Below are 22,024 nucleotides of genomic sequence, written 5' to 3' on the forward strand. Positions count from 1 at the left end.
TTCACGTACAGAATAAGTTTGCTTAGTTTTTTTTTTTTTTTCAAGTGCCAAAGCTATAAATTTGGTCAAGCTGCAACAAACTCTTGAAAATGTGTAACTCTTCTTAAATTACTCATTATAAATGTATTAAAATATCAGTGCATTACAAAACTGAATTTGAGCTAATTATAATTTGTTTTGAAATCAGTTGGGAAAAATATTGAAAAAACTCTTCGAGTTCACCACATTAAGTAATTAACACTGAGATCTAATAATAGAAATATATACTTGACTTGAGGTTCCATTAGATATACTTTACAGGACTTGTTTAATTAGCTCATGCATTAGATCTTTTGATTAAATGCTAAATTTTTTCCTTTGTAGTTCCAAAATATTTTTATCTTTCCTCCAATAAATTTCAATAAGAATATTTTATGAAGAAATATAGATATCTGTTCTTATATATGTTTTCTATTAAACAATGTTCATATTTCATTCAATTTTTTAATAATGCATATATTTGCTACTAAGGATTCTGAAAACAAAATGAAGCAAGAAAGATTTTGGTAGTAGTTGAGAAATGGGGATATAATTATTACACAACTAATTACATGAGCATTGTTAAAATATACTCATAATTCCTATAGTAAAAATAGCATGTTGTTAATTCTTTAAATAATTTTGAATAAAATAAATTTAAAAAAAGCTAAAATGCTTTGCATAATACTTTTTTTGCTTGAAAACATCACTGAATAATATTTATCAAGCATTTGAACACTTCCTTTATGTATTTCAAAAAGTTAGTAACTTGATTAATTTTGTTTTAATAATTATTATAATTGCATTTAATAATTTAACAATTCTTTTAATTTTTTTCATGATTTCTTTCTTTCTAAGAATTCTTTTTTTTCTATATTTTAATAATTTTAGGCTGGCAAAATTTATGTGTATTGTAATAAGCAAAAATGGTGAAAATGCTCTGTAGGGCAATTCGATCTATAGCTACCAAATTTTATATATAGTTACTACTTGCATAATAAATGCATAGCAATAAGTCTTTTTAAAACTTCATTAATTTTTTAATTACTTAAAATTTATAGAAAATTTGATCAACTATTTTGATAGGTCAAAAACATTTACTGTCTACTTTTGCATCACTTAAAAATTCAAAAGATAACATTCTATTTATAGCAATTTTTTGAGAAATTAAAAAGAAGTTTAATAAACTGTTTGAAACTAATTTTAGCCAGAATTTATAACTATAAATATTTTTTAATCATAATGAAGTTGAACCCGGTTTTGTTGTTTCATTCAGTCTATCCCTCTTCTGGTTTTGTTAATGTTTGATAGAAAAGAATTATTTTGCTTCAAAGTTTGAATGCAGAAATTGTAATGTTGTCCTTCAGGTTGCAATATGCTTTAAAATTTCTAGTACAGAATCAAACATACATGATTTTTGTGTATTGTATGCATTTATAATATATGTAATATATTTCAATATAATATTAATGAGTCATTATGCAATTAATGTACTGACTAAAGATTAATCATAAATTTATCATTTTAATATTTGCTTGAATTTAAATACACAATTTTGATTATTCAAATCTATGAATGTTTTTATTTTGTAATTTATACAGTATTAAAGAAAGATATGCTTAGCAATTAATTACTTTCTTTCTCCATTAGATTAAAAATGGGCCATCTATGAAAAAATAGAATTGGCAATAATATTATAAATGCACTAATTGTATTATTTTTAATATGACTAAAGTTTTGACACATATATTTTTAATATGAGTTTTATCAATAAAGCTCACTTTTTTATTCTTCAAATGGGAAACTAATTACCTTATTAATCCTTAATGTCTATAATGTAGAATCATGAACAAATGCATGTTTTTTTTTATAGTTTTGTTATTTATTTTGCTATTTCCATGATTGTTTAATTTTTTCAAATATATTCTTACAATTTTATTGAAATTCATGTTTTTTGGATTTGAGTTAAAATATAGAATTTTTTAGATTTGAAAATTTAAAGAAAAAACTTTTAGTAACTGATTCATCTGGCTTAATTTTTAATATTTTCTCATACAACTTTTTAAAAATGATTTTAAACTTAGTAAAATTATATTTCTGATTCTGGATATCTTTATCAGTCTCTGAAAAATGTGAGAAATTTCTTTGGAAAATATTGGATATTTCACTTTTTCTTTCTTTTTTTCCCCTTTTTTATGATGATATTATTAATTGACTTCTTTTTATATTAAACCTTCAAGTATATTTCAATTTATAAATTGCTTGAAAAATATGTTATCTGAATAAAATGTTCTAAATTGTTAAATTTATGGAAGGGTAGTGGAAAAGGAAATTTACATTTTCCATCTCAGCCATATTGAATCTTATTTGTTACTGGATATATAAAAATCAATTACAAAATTTTGGATCATCATATCCTTTTCCATTATACTTATCCTTTATCAACTTTGTCCGAATTGGTATATCCATCCAGATTAAGTGGTAATTTATTAATTTTAAGAAATGTTGAGAAAGGTTACAGATTTTTACTGTCAATCTTATAAAAATTATATTGCATTTTAAATAATGATATTTTGCATCACCATTTTTTTTTTTTTTTTTTTTTTTTTGTCAAACCAAAGTAACATCCTGTGTTTTAAAATAGAAAACTCTGTGTAAATACAGAAATAAATATTAAAATTTTTATAAAATGCATATTTGGATTTAATCAGAAAATATTTCAATAGAAACTGTGCATTATTATAAAAAAGAAAACTTCTTATCTTTAGAAAATACATGAGTTCTATGTATGCAAAGGTGCTTAACTTTTTTAATACAAAAATTCTTTTTTTTTTTTTTTTTTTTTTGCTAAGTTGCTTAGTTTTTGCATTATTCCTTACTGCGCACCAAGTAAATATTTTCTTTTCTTTTCGACAGTTGGCCATTTCATGCTGAGAAATTTTTGTATTGAAATATCTTTTAACATTTCATCTAAGTATTGAAATTGCATAATGAAAAATAATTTTTAATGTTAGAAAAAAGATAAAGAAAAAAGGTTCTTGAATTTTTATGTGACAACTTTGCTATATAGCTAGCATTTTGTTGCAAAATAATTTTTTTTAAAAATTGTTATTTTAATGTTTTTTAAATAGTAAATCAAAAATATAACTGCATTACATTATGCATTGAAAAAATATATCATCTTATATCACTCAAATATATCACTCTTATATTAACAATTTTTTTAATGATTTCCTCAGATATTTTTTAAATTTGAATTAAAATGTATTAAATCATTCATTTATATTTTAGGGGGATAATGAAGAAAACTGTTTACTGGCTTTCAAAATACTCTTAAAATTAGTTGAGTATGTCAACATAACTAAATCACCTCGTTTAAGGTGTTTTGTACTAACTAAGGTGAGTATCTTGTTTTAAAAAGTTTTACTCTGAATGTTTTTTGTTTCACAATTTTAAAAAATATTTTTACCATTTAAAAGCATTTGCCTTTGATCATTTCCCTTATCAATTGCAGAATAATTGTAATAAGGAAACAAAACATAGTGTATCTGTTTGCATTTGACAGGACAGACTGTTGAATCTAAAATTAGCAAATTTTGCATATATTGTTTGACAACCCTCTGCGATTTTGCGCATGCGTTAGGATGGGTTTAATTCGTCAAAATAGGGGTGAGAGGAAAGATGAAAGGAGGAGGTGTTTATATTTAACAATAAAATAAACTCGGATTACTCACGGTCTGAATTAAAATAATGCGGTCAGAAACAATATGCTCAACTTCTTGAAAAGAAATTGAGCAAAAAAGTATCTAATAGGTTGAAAATCAAGGTCAAAGAATGACGAAGAATTCCGGAAATACACTCTTAACTTTCGCATCTCTCTCTTTAATGAGATAAAATCATCGAAAAGAGGTCGTCTCAGAATGCTGAAACGAACGGTATATGCATCTAAGAGTTGGAAGTGTTTTGTTTGGAGGGCTAATTTTTAAATGAATTAGAAATTTAATTAATTTAAAAGTATTTTTTAAAAAGTTTTTCAGTAATAACTTCAGATTGTATTGAATCATTATTCTAGTTTCAAATTCCGAAAATTATAAATTTTAATGGTATAGGTATTGTTGCCATCATCAATTAAAAAGACATTTTTATATTTATAATTTTATATATCTTTATAATGAAAGGCAATTCATTTTTATTCTTGATACAAACATATAATTTTTTTTTCCTTTGCCAAAAAGCTATTGATGAGCATTTACTTATTATTTATTTATTGACAGGATTGCATTATAAAGTGTGTTGTTATGGGAATGTTTGTGCTTATGAAGTTTCACATTTTGCTTAAACTTTTGATATTGATTTACTATTCTCTTCTTTGTGTGTATATTTATATAATAATTGAGACTTCCAATAATTGCTATTAAGAATAATTTCAGCTTTTAACTCTGATGGGAAAACTTTTATTGTTTGTCCATTTCTTCTGTTCTTTTCTGTTATATAATATGCAGTTTTGCTTTTTTATTATGATTTATTGAATTTTATATTAAATTGATTAATAATTTCAAAATGTTATTAAGTAAATTTTTAAGCATATTCAATAATAAACTCATAACTCTACACATTATTAAATTTATAATCACATGATTAGATTTGTTGAATTTCATCATTTCGAACTTTGCATCATATCTCAGATTTTAAGTGTAATCACTGATTAATTAAAAAAAAATGCTTGGATGTAGTAAGCAAAACCATTGTAAATAATCTAAAATAGTGTTTCAGTAAATCTGTTTGGTGAGTATGGATTGTGAATGACAGATGACTAATCTAATAGCGCATGGAAAAATTTGAATGACGAATGCCACAACTACCATATGTGGGAACTATGGTTGAATTCTAAGGACCATCATTGGCCACAGTACAATTCGTCCCATAGGATGCATTTTACTTTCATCAGTAGAAAGTAGCAGATTCCATATTATTTCTGTATCCATTGGGGTAGTGAGAACCAACCATTATACCAGAAACTTCTCATATACGCTGGTGGAGATGGTATATCCTGAGAATTCTGAAATGCTAAATAATGGATACTGGATTCCACAAATAAGCACGAAAACACAGATAAAATACTTATTTGCAAAAATCAATAGCACAGACGCAAGCAATGAATCGTTACTGAACAACTACAACAGTACAAAGTTCTAAGAGAGAACTCGCTAGAGATCTGAACTCCAAAATTGGAGTTCGTTTAACTACTACTTTTTATATATGCATTACAACCTATATTGTTCCCGTGACAAAGGAACAAAAGGTTTAGAAGAATCCTGTATCTTGGCCCTTGATAAATATATTAACAAGTTTCTCTGATATTTGAGAATTTTCATTTTTCTCACCAGGTTTCAATCCAATGACCAGGTGTTATTGACCCAATATCCATTCAGCATCCATCAAAATTATGTATAAAAATATCTTTGCTGTTATGACATTGACTATGCAAGGAAATAATATTACAGATTCATAACAATAATATAGTTGTAAGGGACTATAGGACCTTTAACAGCTAAAACAGACCTCGAAAGTTGTCCAAATGCGACTCTTCCCTAGCATTAAAAAAAAAAAAAAAAAACTCTTAAAGTTAATAGATTTTTTTACCACTGTTTTGTAAGACATTAAACCTTATAATTATGAATTTTTAAGTCAGTGAAATAGTTTTCATTAATTAAAATATATGTGAAACACAAACATGTTCTGTATAAATTGTCGAAGGCAGACTTTGCTTGCATGTAAAGTTTTTCAGAAAATAAGCAATTTATATTAGCATATGTTATTCCAATTTATTCACAAAGAACATAACTTGATAATCGTACAAATTTATGAATATTTTAATACCTTTACAGGAATTGTTTTACTGCTGTTAAAACATGATACTGCTTTAAAAAAACATTTTTAGAATATTATCAAGCACTAAAAAAAGTATACATTACATAAGTATGCTTTGATTTTGCATGGTTTTCTTTATTATGTGTGTATATGTATACCTGGAAAATTTCATATATATATGATCAACCATTTTTGCTTAATCCTACACTCAAACATTGAAAATATAGTGTTGAGAAAAATGATTTTAAAGCAAATGTTTCCGATTGAAAAGTCAACAGTCCCCTTCAAGTTTGAGACTTATTTTTTAAACTAATCAAAGTACATACATGTGCAACACCAAAAAATGTTAAAAAGAGTTTTGGTTATCAAATAAAATCATTTAAAAAAATCAAAATATTAAAAGTTTAAATATTCTATAGTCCTCTAAAGTCTATTACTGTTTAGAAATACTGTTATACTTAAGAAGTTTTGTATGATTGTCAAGAAAACTGAATGTCAAATTTGGTTTGTTTGAATAATTAAATAGTTTACCTTTTATTTTTTGATATCTTGGATCCATCAAAACTTTTGATGATTCTTGTATGCAGAAATGTTTTTTTCCTTCTAGAATTTGACTACATTTAATTCATATTTTTTATTGTTTAGATTATAAAGTGCTGAAGTGCTTTATTTCTAAAGTAAAAATTCTTAATTCACTTAAATACCTCTGTGATAGCAATGTCTTTTTACTCTACTTTTTTGATAATACATTTTTTTTATGCTTAAATGAAAAAAAAAAGTCAATCGAAAATACATTCTTATATATATATATACATATATATATATATATATATTGAATTATTTTGTCTAGACACAAACAGTCATAAATCAGCTGTTATCATCACTAGCTCAGTGCCTATTCATTCACTAAAATAATATAGAAATTTTGCAGCATAACTGGAAAAATTAAGCAGGTTATCAAGTTCAATTGATTGAACATCCTTTGGTTTGTGTTTCATGAAACTTTGGTTGTGGGAGGAGGAGGAGGAGGAGGTAGTCTCACTATGGAGAAATTTACTAGAATTACCAAGAATTACAAAAACCATCTCAAAATAGCCTGTTTTTTTTTAAAGTTTGCATTTTGCTTCATCTACAGATATGAATTATTCCAAACTAGGGCTGTTTCTGTTGATTCTCTAGTTTTATGAAATGAAGTAATAATGATAATAATTATATATATATACAAGGTGTTGCCGAATTCGACCGACACATTCAGAGGGGTGATAGTATGCATCAAGAGGATAAAGAATCACCATACAACATGGAGTCCCAAACGACGTTTAGGGGGGGGGAAATCGCAAAAATATAAGGAGTCGGCGAACTTTTGGAAACTGTAAAAAATTAATAAAAAAATAACAAAAGGTGTTTCAACAATGAATTTTTTTAAAGTGAAAGCAAATTTTTAAAGACAATTTTTCATTTTTCAGGGGGTCGTAAATTATTGAAAACGAAAAAATAGTTTAGAACCCTTACCTGCAAAAATATTAAAACTTTAAGAAAAATAAAAGCTTGAAAATATAAGGAATTTTATACTCTTTAATTTGATATAAGTCAGTAGTGTGAAAACTAAGGAGGTTTTAAGATATTCAAGAAAAACTAAAATGTTTGCCGGAAAACATCGCTGCAACATCGGCACCAATATTTACAGAAGTTGTTGCAAAATTCTATCGAAAAATTTTGAGGAGTAATAGTAGGCATCAAGGCGATAAGAATTTTCAAAGAAATATAAACTCGCAAACGACGGTGAAAACTTATTTGCTGAAATACAGATACAGCATACATTTGCAGCACGGATATTTTAACATAAGAAAGGAGACGATGAGAAACTTTTATAAAAATTGTTCAATGTTGCGGCGGCGAAGGTCATTACACAATACACAATCGACACCGACGTTTAAAGGACCACCGGACGCGCTCAAACATACCAGGTGTGCTTGCGATTTCTCCAAAGAGCGGCGACGATCCGTGCTACGAGATCTTTCAATATATCCAAAGGTGTCTGATAAACAAGAGATTTTATATGGTCCCAGAAGAAAAAATCTAAGGGTTTTAGGTCCGGGGAACTTGGAAGCCAAACAACAGGTCCGCCACGTCCAATCCACGTCCCAGGATACGTATCATCTAGTTAGTTACGCACAGAATTCAAAAAATGCGCTGGTGCACCACCATGCATTAGCTACATGTTCTGGCGTGCAATGGCCGGTATTTCCTGCAGTAAATCCGGAAGGACGTGATGCAAGAAAACAAGGTACTTTGCGCCACTGAGGCGTTCGAGAAGGCATTTGGCCTCGTTATTTTAAAGGATCCTGTCTCCTGAAACCGTCTATTAATATTTGCAAAGGTGCTGTGGTGTGGACAACGCCTACTTGGATATTGTTACTGGTATATTCTTTGTGCTAGCCGTCCATTACCATTCGCTCGGTCGTAAATTAAATGCATATTCGTCATTCATGAAATCTTACATGTGTGCGAATGAAACTTATCGACTATCAATTCTACACTGCTCTTTTATCGAATATAAGCTGCTTTCATATTTTTTGAGCCATCAATTTTGCAATGCTCGCAGCTTTTATATTCCTCGAACGCATGGAAAATTCAGATACGAGAAAACTTCTTCTCGACTACCTTGTTCCAAATCCTTGCATTCTTAGGGCCATTCTCTTCGCCAGGCTAATTGTCTCTTCGTTGTCTGTTTTTGCGATTTTCACAGAATAAGCGTCTCCTGCGACCCTATGTTTTATGATAATTTTTCATCTCTTTAATGTTTACTATCACTTCTCTAAATGTTCCATTCGAATTTGGCAACACCCTCTGTAAACATTGGTACCGATGTTGCAGCGATGTTTCCTGGCAAACATTTTAGTTTTTCTTGAATATCTTAAAACCTTCTCAATTTTCACACAACAGACTTATATCAAATTAAGGAGTATAAAATTCCTTATATTTTCAAGCTTTTATTTTTCTTAAAGTTTTAATATTTTTGCAGATAAGTGTTATAAACTACTTTTTCGTTTTCAATATTTTACGACCCCCTTTTTTATCAAATCGACATGTTACTTACATGAAAAATAGCCTTTTAGAATGTGCTTTCACTTAAAAAAAAATTCATAATTGAAACACCTTTTGTTATTTTTTATTAATTTTTTACAGTTTCCAAAAGTTTGCCGACTCCTTATATTTTTGCGATTTTCACCCCCTAAACGTCGTTTGGGACCCCATGTTATATGATGATTCTTTATCCTCTTGATGCATCCTACCACCCTTCTGAATTTGTTGGTCGAATTCGGCAACACCCAGTATATATATATATATATATATATATATATATATATATATATATATATATATATATAATATAAATTTTTTAAGCAGAGTCGTGGCCCTAGACAGTGAAGACACTTTGAATTTTTAACTTCGATTAATTTCATCCCGGGAGGCATAATTTATGTACAAGTAGGACGCGGCAAAGCGCATCCGTTCACAGAGCTACAAAAGAGCGAAAGAGTGGGAAAATATTTTCCCCAGTGTTTAAATACTTAGAGATTCTGATACGGATTTCATTACGCATGTCGATTTCGGTAGGGGAATCTATGTATCTTTTAGAAGAAATTGTTTAGGTTAACAATTTTGTATCCCTTTACTTGGTGCGTGGGAACCGCTGACTTAAGCATTTTTACAGAGATTTCTGTTGCATTAATTAAATAAAAAAAGTGAAATGGGGTCAGGAAATAAGAGACTATTTTAGAATGAAGTTAATATGGGCTGAATTAAGCTAAAAATTAGGAAATTAACTTGGATTTAACTGCTTGTATTAGGTAGGAGAAGACAAGAGGATAGAGAATAAATCAGGGTTGTCACGCCACCGGGAAACCGAGAAAATGCAGGGAAATTTGAAAACAGGGAAAATACAGGAAGTTTTAACTTTCTTAGTAATTCTTTTTCCCATCCAAATTACGCCGATTTCTAGAGATTGGAAGAATAAAAAATCGTAGTTATAGCATACAAAACTGAAACAATACTATTCGCGATTGTGTAATGCGGAAACTCACCACTTTTATCCACCCCCCCCTTTTTTTTTCTGTATAGTTCATTCCTTTTTCGATTTGCGAGATGGTTGTTCTTTTTCCATGAGATTCCCGAATTACAGCCTATGAAAATGCTCGAGACTTCTGCAACTGTGCGAAAGAATAGAATACATTACTGGTGGGATGTACAACATTCAGTCTGCAGAAGCAGTGCGATGGTGTTTAGTCTACCATATTTGAATTTATTGAATGGTTTGTTTATTATTTGAGAAACTGTGAACTTATTCAAAGTAGATTATACAATATTTTTAAATCAGTGAAATGCTCAAAATCCGTGTGTAATACAAACTGGGCGGATACAAAAAAGTCAAATCATTATTTTGCTAAATGGGTTCGAGAAGCTCCACAAAATCAATTTGTTGCGTACTGCGAGCTTTGTATGAAGATGATAAGCCTAAGTAATGTCAACAATGCCAAAAGAGGAAAACACACAAAACTGCGTGCCAGTTCAAAATAGTCGTAATTAATGCTGACCTTAGTATTTTAAAGGAATGAATAAAGGAAATAAGGAAAGGATCAAATCCGAAAACGTCAGATTTAATATCCGAAAATGAACCGAGAACAATAATTTAAAGCTAAATTTTTATGGGCATTATTAAGTGATGAGCTGTTAATCAAGTATATTACTATTTGTTATAGATTTATTCCTTTTTCTATATATCTATGAAAATCTGTTTTAAAAAACTGATTTCAAGCAGTGATTGAAATTAGAATTGAAACAATAATACAAATGTAATTAGAGAGAGTGGCTGACAAATTTTGCTAATTTTTTGTGTAAATATCCCTTAGCTTATATTTCAATAAAATTTTGTTATGCTTTGAACTAATTATACATTCAGATTTCTCTTTGAATCGTTACTGTGTGTGATTTTTTTTTTTTAAAGTAAACTTAAACTAATCTTTTTTTCTTTCAGATTCAAGAATTGTATAACAAAATCTTTCCATGTTATGAGACAATTGATATCCATATGTTTGTAGAAGCAGTTCATGTAAGTCATTCATGTGAGGTAGAGAAACTGCTTGAAAATTTGCACTCACCTATAATTATCTTTGGCCCAGACAATGGAAAGGTAAAGTATTTGAAATTTAAATATTAGCAGTAAACAGCCCTAAAATAAAAAAATTAAATAAAAAAAATGAAATTAAAATAATAATTGCTCATGTAAACAGAAAATTTTAAATAATAAAATACACTTTTACTATAGTATTAGAAAGTATAAATTCTTATATTTCAGTCCTTGAGTTTTTGATTTTTAAAATTGGTTTTTTACTTTCAATTCTGTAGTAAATCATATGAAAAAATGGCTTAAGAAATCATTTAGTTATAGAATTTTAAGTTAAAAAACAATTTATTACCAATTAGAACATTAAGCATTAATAGACTTAATAAGCATTAATAAAAAGACATATAGACACAAATGAAAAAAACATTGCTTTATTTTAAAATTTCATCAGCATTTGGAATCCAATTTAGATGTAAATTAATTTAATAGCATTTTTAGAAATATCTTATTAGTAACAGCAAACATTTTAACTTCAATTTTATTTTCATATGTTTATGATAAATTATTATCATTGGAAAATAATTGATGATAAATTATTAAATGATAAATTATTATCATTGGAAAGTACAATTGTATTGTCACCAAAAATTGATAGTTAAAAAATAAATTGAGAATTGTAGTATAATTGAAAAGTAGTGCGATTGAAATGTTAATGATAAAACTCCATCTTTGAAATTAAAATATGTAAAAATGCAGTTTATTCTCTTTGAAAGCTCACTGCTTAAAGTTGAGAAATAATGAAGGCATTATAGCTAAGAATATTTATTGTTTTTGAAACGAATTTCATCCAAGATCTGCTTGGTATGCAGATCTGGTAAATGATGAATCTGTTAATGTTAAATGCTCATTCAGTAGTATTCTGTACAGGTTTTGAAAATGAAGTCTGTTCAAGTATCTTCCTCATCTTTCCAAAGTTTGAAATTACAAGATCTATCCCAATTAATTCTTGTATAGCTTTACAACGGGACATTAATCTAACTAAATTGCATCCTACAACTGATGTGATTGCAAACAACTAGGGCTATGTGGAATGTTGATTTTGCTATTAAGTGTCAAAATATTTGTCTCACAACATTGAATTTGTATTTTTTTTTCAATATTTTGTATAGTTAGAAATATGTTAATGATTTGTCACAACATAATCATTCATTGTTTTTATTTCTGTTTCAATTAGTATAAAAAAATTCTGATAGTGTTCAAAATAGCTGCATATAACTATACATCTTTAAAAAAAATTTCATGCAGAAATACCCTTGCTGATTACTAAGAAATCTTATTTAGTTCAGTTAAGAAATTATAAGTCTTAAACTTGTCAGTATTTTCTACATTTAATTACATTATCTCTGTAGCAAACTTTTGTGTAATCAACAATTCTGTTTTATTTTCTTTTATTTAATCATATTTTCTTAATGGATGGTACTTTTTTACAGAACAAGAATTCCTTGAATGGCATGTGTCATATTAACTGATAATCATAATAGTCACTATTGTTGTAATGCATTTAAACTGCCAAAACAATTACAGTCTAGGGATCTGTATACATATTTAGTTACACTTAGTTTCTTGCTGACGACTCATGTGGAATTGTCTAAAGTTTAGATATAATGAATATAAAAAAAAAAGTATGTGTTGAGTCTCATTGTGCATCCTAAAAGTTTGATTTAGCATACAATTTGACCACTTGTCTGAAATCAGTGCTATTAAACAAATTCATTGAATAATCACACCTTTCGCAAAATACATTGAAAATCTATGCAACGACAGCATTTATAGAAATTTACTGCACACATGCCAGCAACAAATTGTAATTAAATAATAGTAATAGCATTTAGCAATTAGAGAAAACTTACTTGACTACTACTTCTTATGTATGCTTCATGATGGGTAACTGTAAAGCGAATCAATATTACAGATTCATAAGAATATTAAATATGTCTTAGACTAAGTTTTGAATGCTCATCCTGGTATTATCTTACTTTTTTTTTTTCTTCCAGATTAAGATTTTGCCACGAGCATCAAAATCCTTACAAGTATTAGCAGAAGCTCCACAAGTACTTAATCATATTTTTGAAATATGGTCTATTCATTATAGCAGAGAATTAATTCTACAAGTCTTCGACAATTTAGATACTACCTTTATGAGGATTATTAATAGAACATGCAACAGGAGGGAAAGGTAACTGAATTCATGTCATATTGTTTTTTTCCATTGCTGCAATTGTTTTAAAATGCTTTTTAATCAGTAGTATGCAGCATAGCTTTGGCAAGTTTGTGGCATTTTGATGCAAGAGAGAAAGACATGAAACGTGAAATGGGTGACAGAGTAATAATAATTTTGTAATAAATATGATTATGTTGAACACAATGCTATTTTTACCTACTTATCTTTTATGATTTATCTTCAGTCATGTGTTATCAGCAAATAAAATACAACCAGATCTCTCGAATTTTGATTGTGAATTCTCTTATCAGAATTTACTCTTCTAATTATCACATAATTTTGGCATTACACCGGCCTACTCATTAGAGCCAGACTGTAATTGGAGTAATGAAGTATTATTTCAAACAGAAAGCAAAATTAGATGTGGGGGGAAAAAAAAAGCCAAAGAATAGTAGTATTGGCTCAGTCATTGTGTAATATAAAAATTACTGTAATTATTTACTATTCTTTGCCTTTTGTTGGTAAACTGCCACTTATGTAAAAGTGACTGTGTTGAGAGCTTGTTGATTTGCTAGTTTTCTGTAGTTAATTATTGTAAAATTTTCTTGGCTACATTAAGAATTATTAACATATCTTTTAAAAATATACTTTAATTAGTTTGATTGTTTGAATTCTTAAATTTGTTGCAGTTTAAAATTAATCATTGGTACTGCATATTTTACATTTGGAATATGATTAGCTTCTTTTGTGTGTAGCAAAATACTGTCATTTTTTTTATTCATATAATCAATGCTTGGATGAAATTCAATTTTTGAAATTATTAGTTGCTGTTTGAATGAAAATATTAAATTTTTTTCTGATTTGGAAAAATTTATTTTAGAGAGTGAAAAAAATTTAAAAAGTAGAAGATTTATTTTGATTTTATTTGCAATTTATAACTCATCTAAATTATAGAAAAATGAAATATATGAGTTATGTTCATTTTTTAAATCGTTTAATTTTAAATGTTCCTTAATGCTATGTAATTTTTTTCTTTTCTTACAAATATGTATTAATTATATGTCCATGGTCATTTCAGCTATTAAACTTATTCTTTTATTTATCTGCTTTGTATCCATTTCTTAAAAAAAGTATACTGAATTTGAACTTTTTTATACTTAATGGAAAAGAAAAATAATTTTGATCTTTAATTTTTTAAAATTCTTATTTCCTTATTCCTGTTGCTATTTTAAACTTCATTTAGTTTTAATATTGAATTTTTTTTTTTTTTTTGTAAATATGCACCTACAAAATATTCAAATGCAAATTTATGTACAGTCTCAAAGAAGTTTTCATTTTTGTTTCATATTTTGTAATTTAATATATATATATTTTTATTGTAGAAGAAGTCCCACATTTTGCCAAGATACATATTTTGTGTATTTGAAACTTCAGATCAATCTCTTGGAGACTATTGTGTTTCTTCGCCTGCCACTTAAAGTAAATTATGTTTAGGACATTATTTATTTTTCACAAAAATGCTTATCATTTTGTACAAATAAATTGCCTCCCTTCAACCAATTTAATTGTAATCTAAATTTAATTCATATAATTAATATGCATAATTAAGTTAGTAGATTTGCTGTAAAGAATTACAATATAACTATACATTTTTAAGGCATATTGTGAAAATATTATTTTATATTCAAAGCATTCTATAATCAATTAAATAACTGCTCCCAAGTAATAAATAATATTACTAGTAAAAACCTACTGTGTTACATTAGCATTACTATTTCACTGTGGTTGTATTGTATAGCTACTAAAAAGAATTAAAAGAAGTCTTAGAGTTAATAATTTAATAATTAGAATTTTAAAATACTAATTAAATCATATTTAATGAATCATAATGAATTAAACTCTAAGCTGATTGCTCTATGTATTTAAAATAATTGATAAAACCAGAGTCTGTCACTCAACACCAATCACTAGTCTGAATTATGAATTTTTATTTCATATCAAAGTTGATGACCCTTGATATGTCATCAGTAATTGCATTAACTCTTCCTCAGCTCTCTATTTTCAAGAGAAATTTTATAAATGATTCTTCACTGTAACTTTTCCATTTTATAATCTTGACAGTCTTTCAACCTCTATTTTTTTTTAAATCTGATTTTGAAACTATTTCTGTCATACGAAGGCTCGTTACTCTGAGATATGTTTTCAATAATCACCTGCCACAGTGCCCTCCATTTTCAAGATAAATTGTAAAATAAAATTTTAACAAAGACCCCAACCTAAGTAACTGAACTATTTTTGCTTATTAATGCCAACTTTGCAACCAATATTTATTCTGGAAGTATAATTTAAAATATATTTTCTTTTTTATACGTTAACATGTAGTTCATAATGTTGATTGACAAGATTGAATTAATGCTCTGAATATGGTAAGTGAATAGCAGGTCTTGGAAATTGAAAGTTATTTAATTTAGTAAATAATCCTTTTTGAGTGTTGATTCTGTTGTATATGCATTTCTGTTAATAAATTGAATATCCAATCATTACTGAAATTTTTAAAATCTTAAATCAATATTTTTCTCCTAATTTATTTATTATTATTATTTAGACAATAAACAGTCCTGAAAAAATGAGCTCTTTAATCACATGTTCTAAAAGACTCCTAAAAGAATGCCCAACCAGTGCAGTTATTCTTCGAAAGAAGCTTGTTAAGATTTTGTACGCAATCCTCCATATGAAAGTAGAGCATAATGGAATGGAAAAAGATTGTAAGTCTTTTTTCTCTGTTTCTATAATTAAAGGATTTAAAAATTAAATTCAACATGTAAAATATTTGTTCAGTGTATGTAAGAAATGTAAGTTAGAATTATTTTGAACAAATGATAAAACGATTGCAACATTTTAATGCAATCCAAATATAATAATACAAACTTTGCAAAAAAAAAAAAAAAAAAAAAGTATTGACCAGCAAGCAAGATAAAAAATATGAAAAAAAAAAAAAAAAATCCTCTCATCAAGCTGGAAGACAAATATAGATTTCTTTTTATCTAAGATTCTAATTTCAAATTCCTTTCAATCCTAAAATAAAAACAAATGGGAAGGGTTTTCCCGAAACATTAATAAACAAATAATATAAAAGTAATTAAATAAAGTATTATAAAAATAATATGCATATTTAGGCATGTTACAAAGTTTATATCATTGAAAAAGTTTTTAGGAAGCGCGAAATGTTTGTATAAATCGGTAAACTATCGTTCACAAATATTGCTATTTCAATTAAATGCAAACAATAAAGTTTTAGGGTATTAAATACAAATTTATCGTTTGATTTGTTATAAGCAAAAAAATCGTCTACTTTTCTTAATTAATATTAGAATTAAGATTTTATTGTTGCACATATAAATATTTCATCTGCAACTATTCATTGGAGTAAAAAAAAAAAAAAAAAAAAAAAAAAATTCTTCGGCATTATTGTATTTATTATTAACTGCATTGGCAAATTTTAGGCTTACCGCATGTCATTGGCGAACATCGTCAATAGATTAACATATTTTTTACGATCGTTTTTGGCAATTAATTACTATTAGTCGAAAAGTAAAAGTACCGGTAAAAGTGTAGTTTAGTGTGCCCCTTGATGCGCAAGGATACCAAGTCGCCAATAAAGATGACGGACAAAATAAATATTTCTGCAAAACAGTTACGCTTACCACTTTCTGCATTAAAATTGATATTGTTTTATCTGAGATTTATTATTTTTTTTAACCTTTGGGATCACTATTGCTGCTTATCTTAACAATTTTTAAATAAAGAAGTTTTTCAAACTGTCTGTTATATGGATTAAGACGTGATCAATAATTATAATTTTACTCCCCTGGTTTCTGTGGCTTGAGCAAAGTGCTTGATGTTCCATTCTTTTTACGGTTCTTAGTATTCTCAATATTTCATAAATAAAAAATGCAGAAAAGAACATGTTGCTTTTCATAATTTTAACAATATGATAAAAAGAGAAAATGGTAATGCAGTTAATGATGCTTATGATAACAAACTGCATTGCCTGTTCATTTCTTTCTCTGTTATCAAACTCCAAATTTCAAAAATTTGGATTGTCTTTAATTTTCCCTAAATTATGTGAAAATTTTTCAAAATTAGTGTGAAAGGCCAAATTTAAAAGGAAAATTTGTCCATGTTTCCAGGTGGATCGTAATGTACCGTTTTTTAAAAATGGTATGAACAGCTGATTTGTTTGGAGAGGAATGTATGTTGATCTTTTTCCAAACTGTTCAATTAGTAGCAATTTGTCTTTTTGCTGTCCATTGCTTTTTGCATTGTTGAACCCTTTAATTAACTCATTGTCTTTTGTCCTTTACTTGCATTTTAATTATTTCCCGATTTATCATTGCTTGACTAGCAATTTTCATAATCACTATAGCATTCATGGTAAGTTTGGAATAACTATTCATTGCATCTTTTTTTCAGTTTGTTAGTTTTTATCAATTTCAGAGCATTAATATTTATTGCAATAAATCTTTCTGTCTTGAAATTCTAGACATTTTTTTAGCTGGAAATAAACAAATAAGCTTAGGTTATTTAAGTTTTTCCATTAAAAAAAAGAATTAAAATAATTATCAGTAGTATGAATAATTTTACTTCTTACGTATCTGCAATACTAATTTCAATAAAGTTTTTTTTTTAATTTTATTTTTTTATTTTTGATGAATGAAATGAAAACTCACAAGTTTTGAACTCATTACCAGAATAGGGGAACAAACTGCATTATTCATTTTTTTTAGAAATACTCACTGCAACAATCTACACTGACATGCAACATGGTGGAAAACAAATGTCGATAGGCATTAACTCCTATATTTTCTCTTACAACTGAAATAGAGATCCCCTAATCTGATTATCACTGTTATGAATTTGTTAAGGTATCCAGAGATGCCTCATGTTAGAAAAAGGTATATCATTTGTACATTTTTATACCCAAGATGAGCTAGAAGTAAATGATATCGCTAAATTAATTTAACATTGTTTTACAAAAAGTCAAAACATTATTTATAGAAAAATGAGTAAAGTGTGGAATAATTTTAAGTCAACATTTGAAAAGTGTCTTTTGATATTTCTGAATAGAAATAATGTTAATGCTATTTATATAAGTATATGTGGTATTGTTGGTTGCAATCAAAATCAACTTATTTCATATCAACCACCTTTAGTGACTAGTTGGTTTGTGGGAAAATTATTTATATTTACTTCCAGTTAAATCTTTTGTACATAAAATAATGTACATGGTTCCTTTAAAAAAATGTTTGTGAGTATCAAAATGTAAATGTATGAATTAAATATTTGTAAAAACATCAAAAATAACAACAGATTACATTAATGCCCTTATAACTGTTCTCTTCATTGTGAAGATGAAACTTTAAGATCAAAACTCATGACATCTTAGCGCTTAGTGGTGTAAAAATCAGTTTTGTGTAATAAATTTTCAGAACTTATTGCGGAAAAATGCCCACACTTTGTTTATTTTTTTAATTACTGAATGAAAGTTCTAATTAAAATTATATAAAAAAATGCTCTGAGGTGCACATTCATACCTCAAACACATATAGGTACCAAATCTGGTAGCTCTAAGTCAAATAGTTTTTGTAAAATGCCAACATATCTGCATTCTGTTAAGTCTTTATGAAATATGCTTTAAAAATATATTTCTATATTATCTTTCAAAGGATTTAATAATAAATATTTCCCTCTAGTCAAGATTGCCTATGATGGATTTGAAGCATTTCTTTTAATTAATAATTTAATTTGGAACCAAGGCCCTTCACCAGATGATGATGTGAGGTAAGTTTCATTCAGTTAGAAGTTTTAATATATATATTTATATATGAGTGTATTTTTTGCCTTTCCTCCCTAGTTCTGCAGGACCATTTTCTTTCTTAAAGACGAGTAGTAGAATAAATGAAGTGATGTTTGTACATTAACCGCATGTCAGCAATTAATCGCCCAAAAGCAATCGCTAACCGAGTTAATTAACATGGTTAATTTTCCCATTACGGCTGTCATTTTTTTTACTCAATCGATTTTTTGTAATGGATTTAACCTCTCAATAAAATTTTATGGAATTCTAATGATAATTTCGAGAGTCATAGGGTTCTGAAAAATGACTTTTAATGTTAAATGAATATTACGAACTTTGTGATATATTATATATTTCTTCAAAAAAATTTCCCTCACCTAAAGTAAACTATCATATTTCATAGTCTTAAAATAGATGCATAAATAATAAAAATGTAATATTTTATGAATTTTCAGAGTTCTATGTGTAAAAAGGTTAAAACTTTTAATGAGAACAAAGCTGACATACTAAAATGCCACAATCCAAAAAATTGCGCTTAGTAGTGAATGTTTGTGCTTAATAGTCAGAGTGAATATTTTGAATTATTCACAAAAATTGAAACATTTCCACAGTCGATTTTCAACACTCACTTTTTGAGGGACTATATATTAAGTTTATTTTTATTTACAGATTTACTTTTCAAGAAGCACGACCTTTAATGGCCATCATAACGTCGCAGTTAGTTAAATATTAAATTTATTTTCAGCTCGCATGATTTTTATTTAATATGAATTCTGCCTTCTTTTTTTTTTAAATAAATAAATATTTGTTTTTTATTTAGTCTATATAAAAGTAGATTGAAGAAGAGATTTGATGTTGAGATGTTTAACTAACTTTTACTTTCTATCGGCAGTTATCATTTGAAAGTAAATGAAATTAAGATTCAAGGAAATCTGTCCCATTTCTTACCATTAAATAAATGAATCGATGCAAAATTAAGGAAATTAACTAGCACTTACTATTTATATACTTAATGGCTTAATGTGGAGCACTCATTCATAAATTTCTTTCATTAGGTGGATGATATTTTAAAATTATCTTTAAAATAATCTGAGTTATAAAATAATCTCTTTGCAGTTGCGTTTATGAAAAAACATTGTTTTTGGACTTCTAGTTTGAGATATTGCTGCATAATAATGTACTTGGGCTCAATTTGTTTGTATTTATTTCTCTTGACTGCATCAGTTGCTCCATAACAGAAAGAATGTCCATGACTCTAATGTTTTTATGGTAGTAAACTTAATAAATCTTCTATCTGAATTACAATTGTTTTCGCTTGAAAATAAATGTCCATTAAAAAAAAAATCCTAGGAATTACAGTGGTTTAAACATGTTTTTACGATATTTGCATTTCCCCAACTTTTAAGGGAGACAACTTTTTAAGGGAGGAGGGAGAGGATTAAGCAACGTATTTCATTCGTCATAAAAATTAAAAAGTATCTTAATTTTTTAGGGTGGTATCAACTAACAAAGATTATAATATGAGTTGATTTTAAAAGTAAAGGAAATTTTTCAATATGTAAATAAAAAGAAAAATATTTATGTGTGGAAAAACAAACAAACATACTTATTTTAAGGACAAATCTGAGTGGTGTTGTTTGCTTCTACGAAATTTCTTTGTGAAATTGTCTTTTTTCTTCTTTTTTTCTTTTTCCCAATTAACAAGTAGAGACTTACGTAATATATGGTTCCCGATGGGTTGACTTTTTATGGGCAGAGTTTTCAGCAAATAAGATTAAGTATATAACCCGAGAACTACTTCGAATTTCAGAACGAAATTTGATACACATACATAAAATGACCTGCTGAATCAAAGTATTAAAAAAATCTGGGTTTCTATAATGAACATTTTTTGAGATATTATCTTAATTAACTCAGTTAATGAGTTTTTCTATCTCTACAAACCTGTCCCTCTAATCCATTTCCATCAACACCAATTTTGTGAAGATGTGGTATCAAATAACAAAGTTACAGATATGTCATCCCCCCTTTTTTGTTGATGACTATACAATCTTGTCATTTTTAACTTATTGTTATGAAGATTCGGGCATTTATCATGTCACTGAACTAGGCTCCTTTCCCTCTTCGAAAAGCATTGCCACCAGTTATTTATATGCAATGATATTTAACATTTTTTTGAAGCTCCTACTAATTTGAAATTATTTTGGCATTTTAGCTATTTTTTCAATTCAATTAAGATATTAAATTCCCTTAATGCTAAGCTGCATTCTCCATGGAAGAGAACAAGCTTACAAAACTATCACAATAGAAGATTTTGTTCAACTAGTTTATCAAGTTGCTCAAAAGAAATGGGGGATCCTGGAATCCAAAACAAAGGACTTGCTGACCAGCATGTTAAAATTGTGACTTTGGTGGGTGCATGTTTAGGCATTTTTGCTCCTAAGTCTCTCTTTAAAAAATATTCAAAGAACCTCCAGATTAATAAGTAGCTTCAAAAAAAAAAAAAAAAAAAGAAAAGAAAAGAAAAAGGTCAGCAATATTCTTTAAAAAGAGGACCAAAAACCTAATCCCTCAATATGACAAATACCTGAATTTTCCTGGAGATTATACTAAAAAATTAACCGTTTATGTATAATTTTTGGCAATAGATGTTGGAAATAAAGATTTATCATTATACAAATTGTTTCTCTTCCTAGTATGCATGCCATCATAATTTATATACTAAGCCTTTGGTTGCAGCACCAGACATAAACATGTACTTAAGGCGTGTGTATTATGTTTCTATTGTCAATCCTTGTCATCATATTTTAAACCTCTGTTTACATAAACGTATCAAAGAGATATACTTTTATGTCTTTAGTAGAAGCCGAGGTAATGGCTGTCAAGTTCATTTTAATTGACTATAAAGATGTTTTATAAATTCTTAGAT

At 27.6% G+C, this 22,024-nt stretch overlaps 1 protein-coding gene across 1 annotated transcript in view; it reads left to right on the plus strand.

Annotated features, from left to right (window-relative positions):
- The window catches only part of LOC129958804 (uncharacterized), a 269,909-nt gene that overhangs the window by 15,086 nt on the left and 232,799 nt on the right, over positions 1 to 22,024 (plus strand). Inside the window, exons 7-12 of the mRNA XM_056071493.1 lie at positions 3,310 to 3,417; positions 10,928 to 11,083; positions 13,072 to 13,253; positions 14,621 to 14,717; positions 15,844 to 16,003; positions 18,992 to 19,079. Of these exons, the coding sequence (XP_055927468.1) occupies positions 3,310 to 3,417; positions 10,928 to 11,083; positions 13,072 to 13,253; positions 14,621 to 14,717; positions 15,844 to 16,003; positions 18,992 to 19,079 (791 nt within the window). The remainder of the gene's footprint in view (positions 1 to 3,309; positions 3,418 to 10,927; positions 11,084 to 13,071; positions 13,254 to 14,620; positions 14,718 to 15,843; positions 16,004 to 18,991; positions 19,080 to 22,024) is intronic.

The sequence above is a fragment of the Argiope bruennichi genome, chromosome X1 (genome assembly GCF_947563725.1).
Source record: "Argiope bruennichi chromosome X1, qqArgBrue1.1, whole genome shotgun sequence".
Classification (NCBI taxonomy): Eukaryota; Metazoa; Arthropoda; class Arachnida; order Araneae; family Araneidae; genus Argiope; species Argiope bruennichi.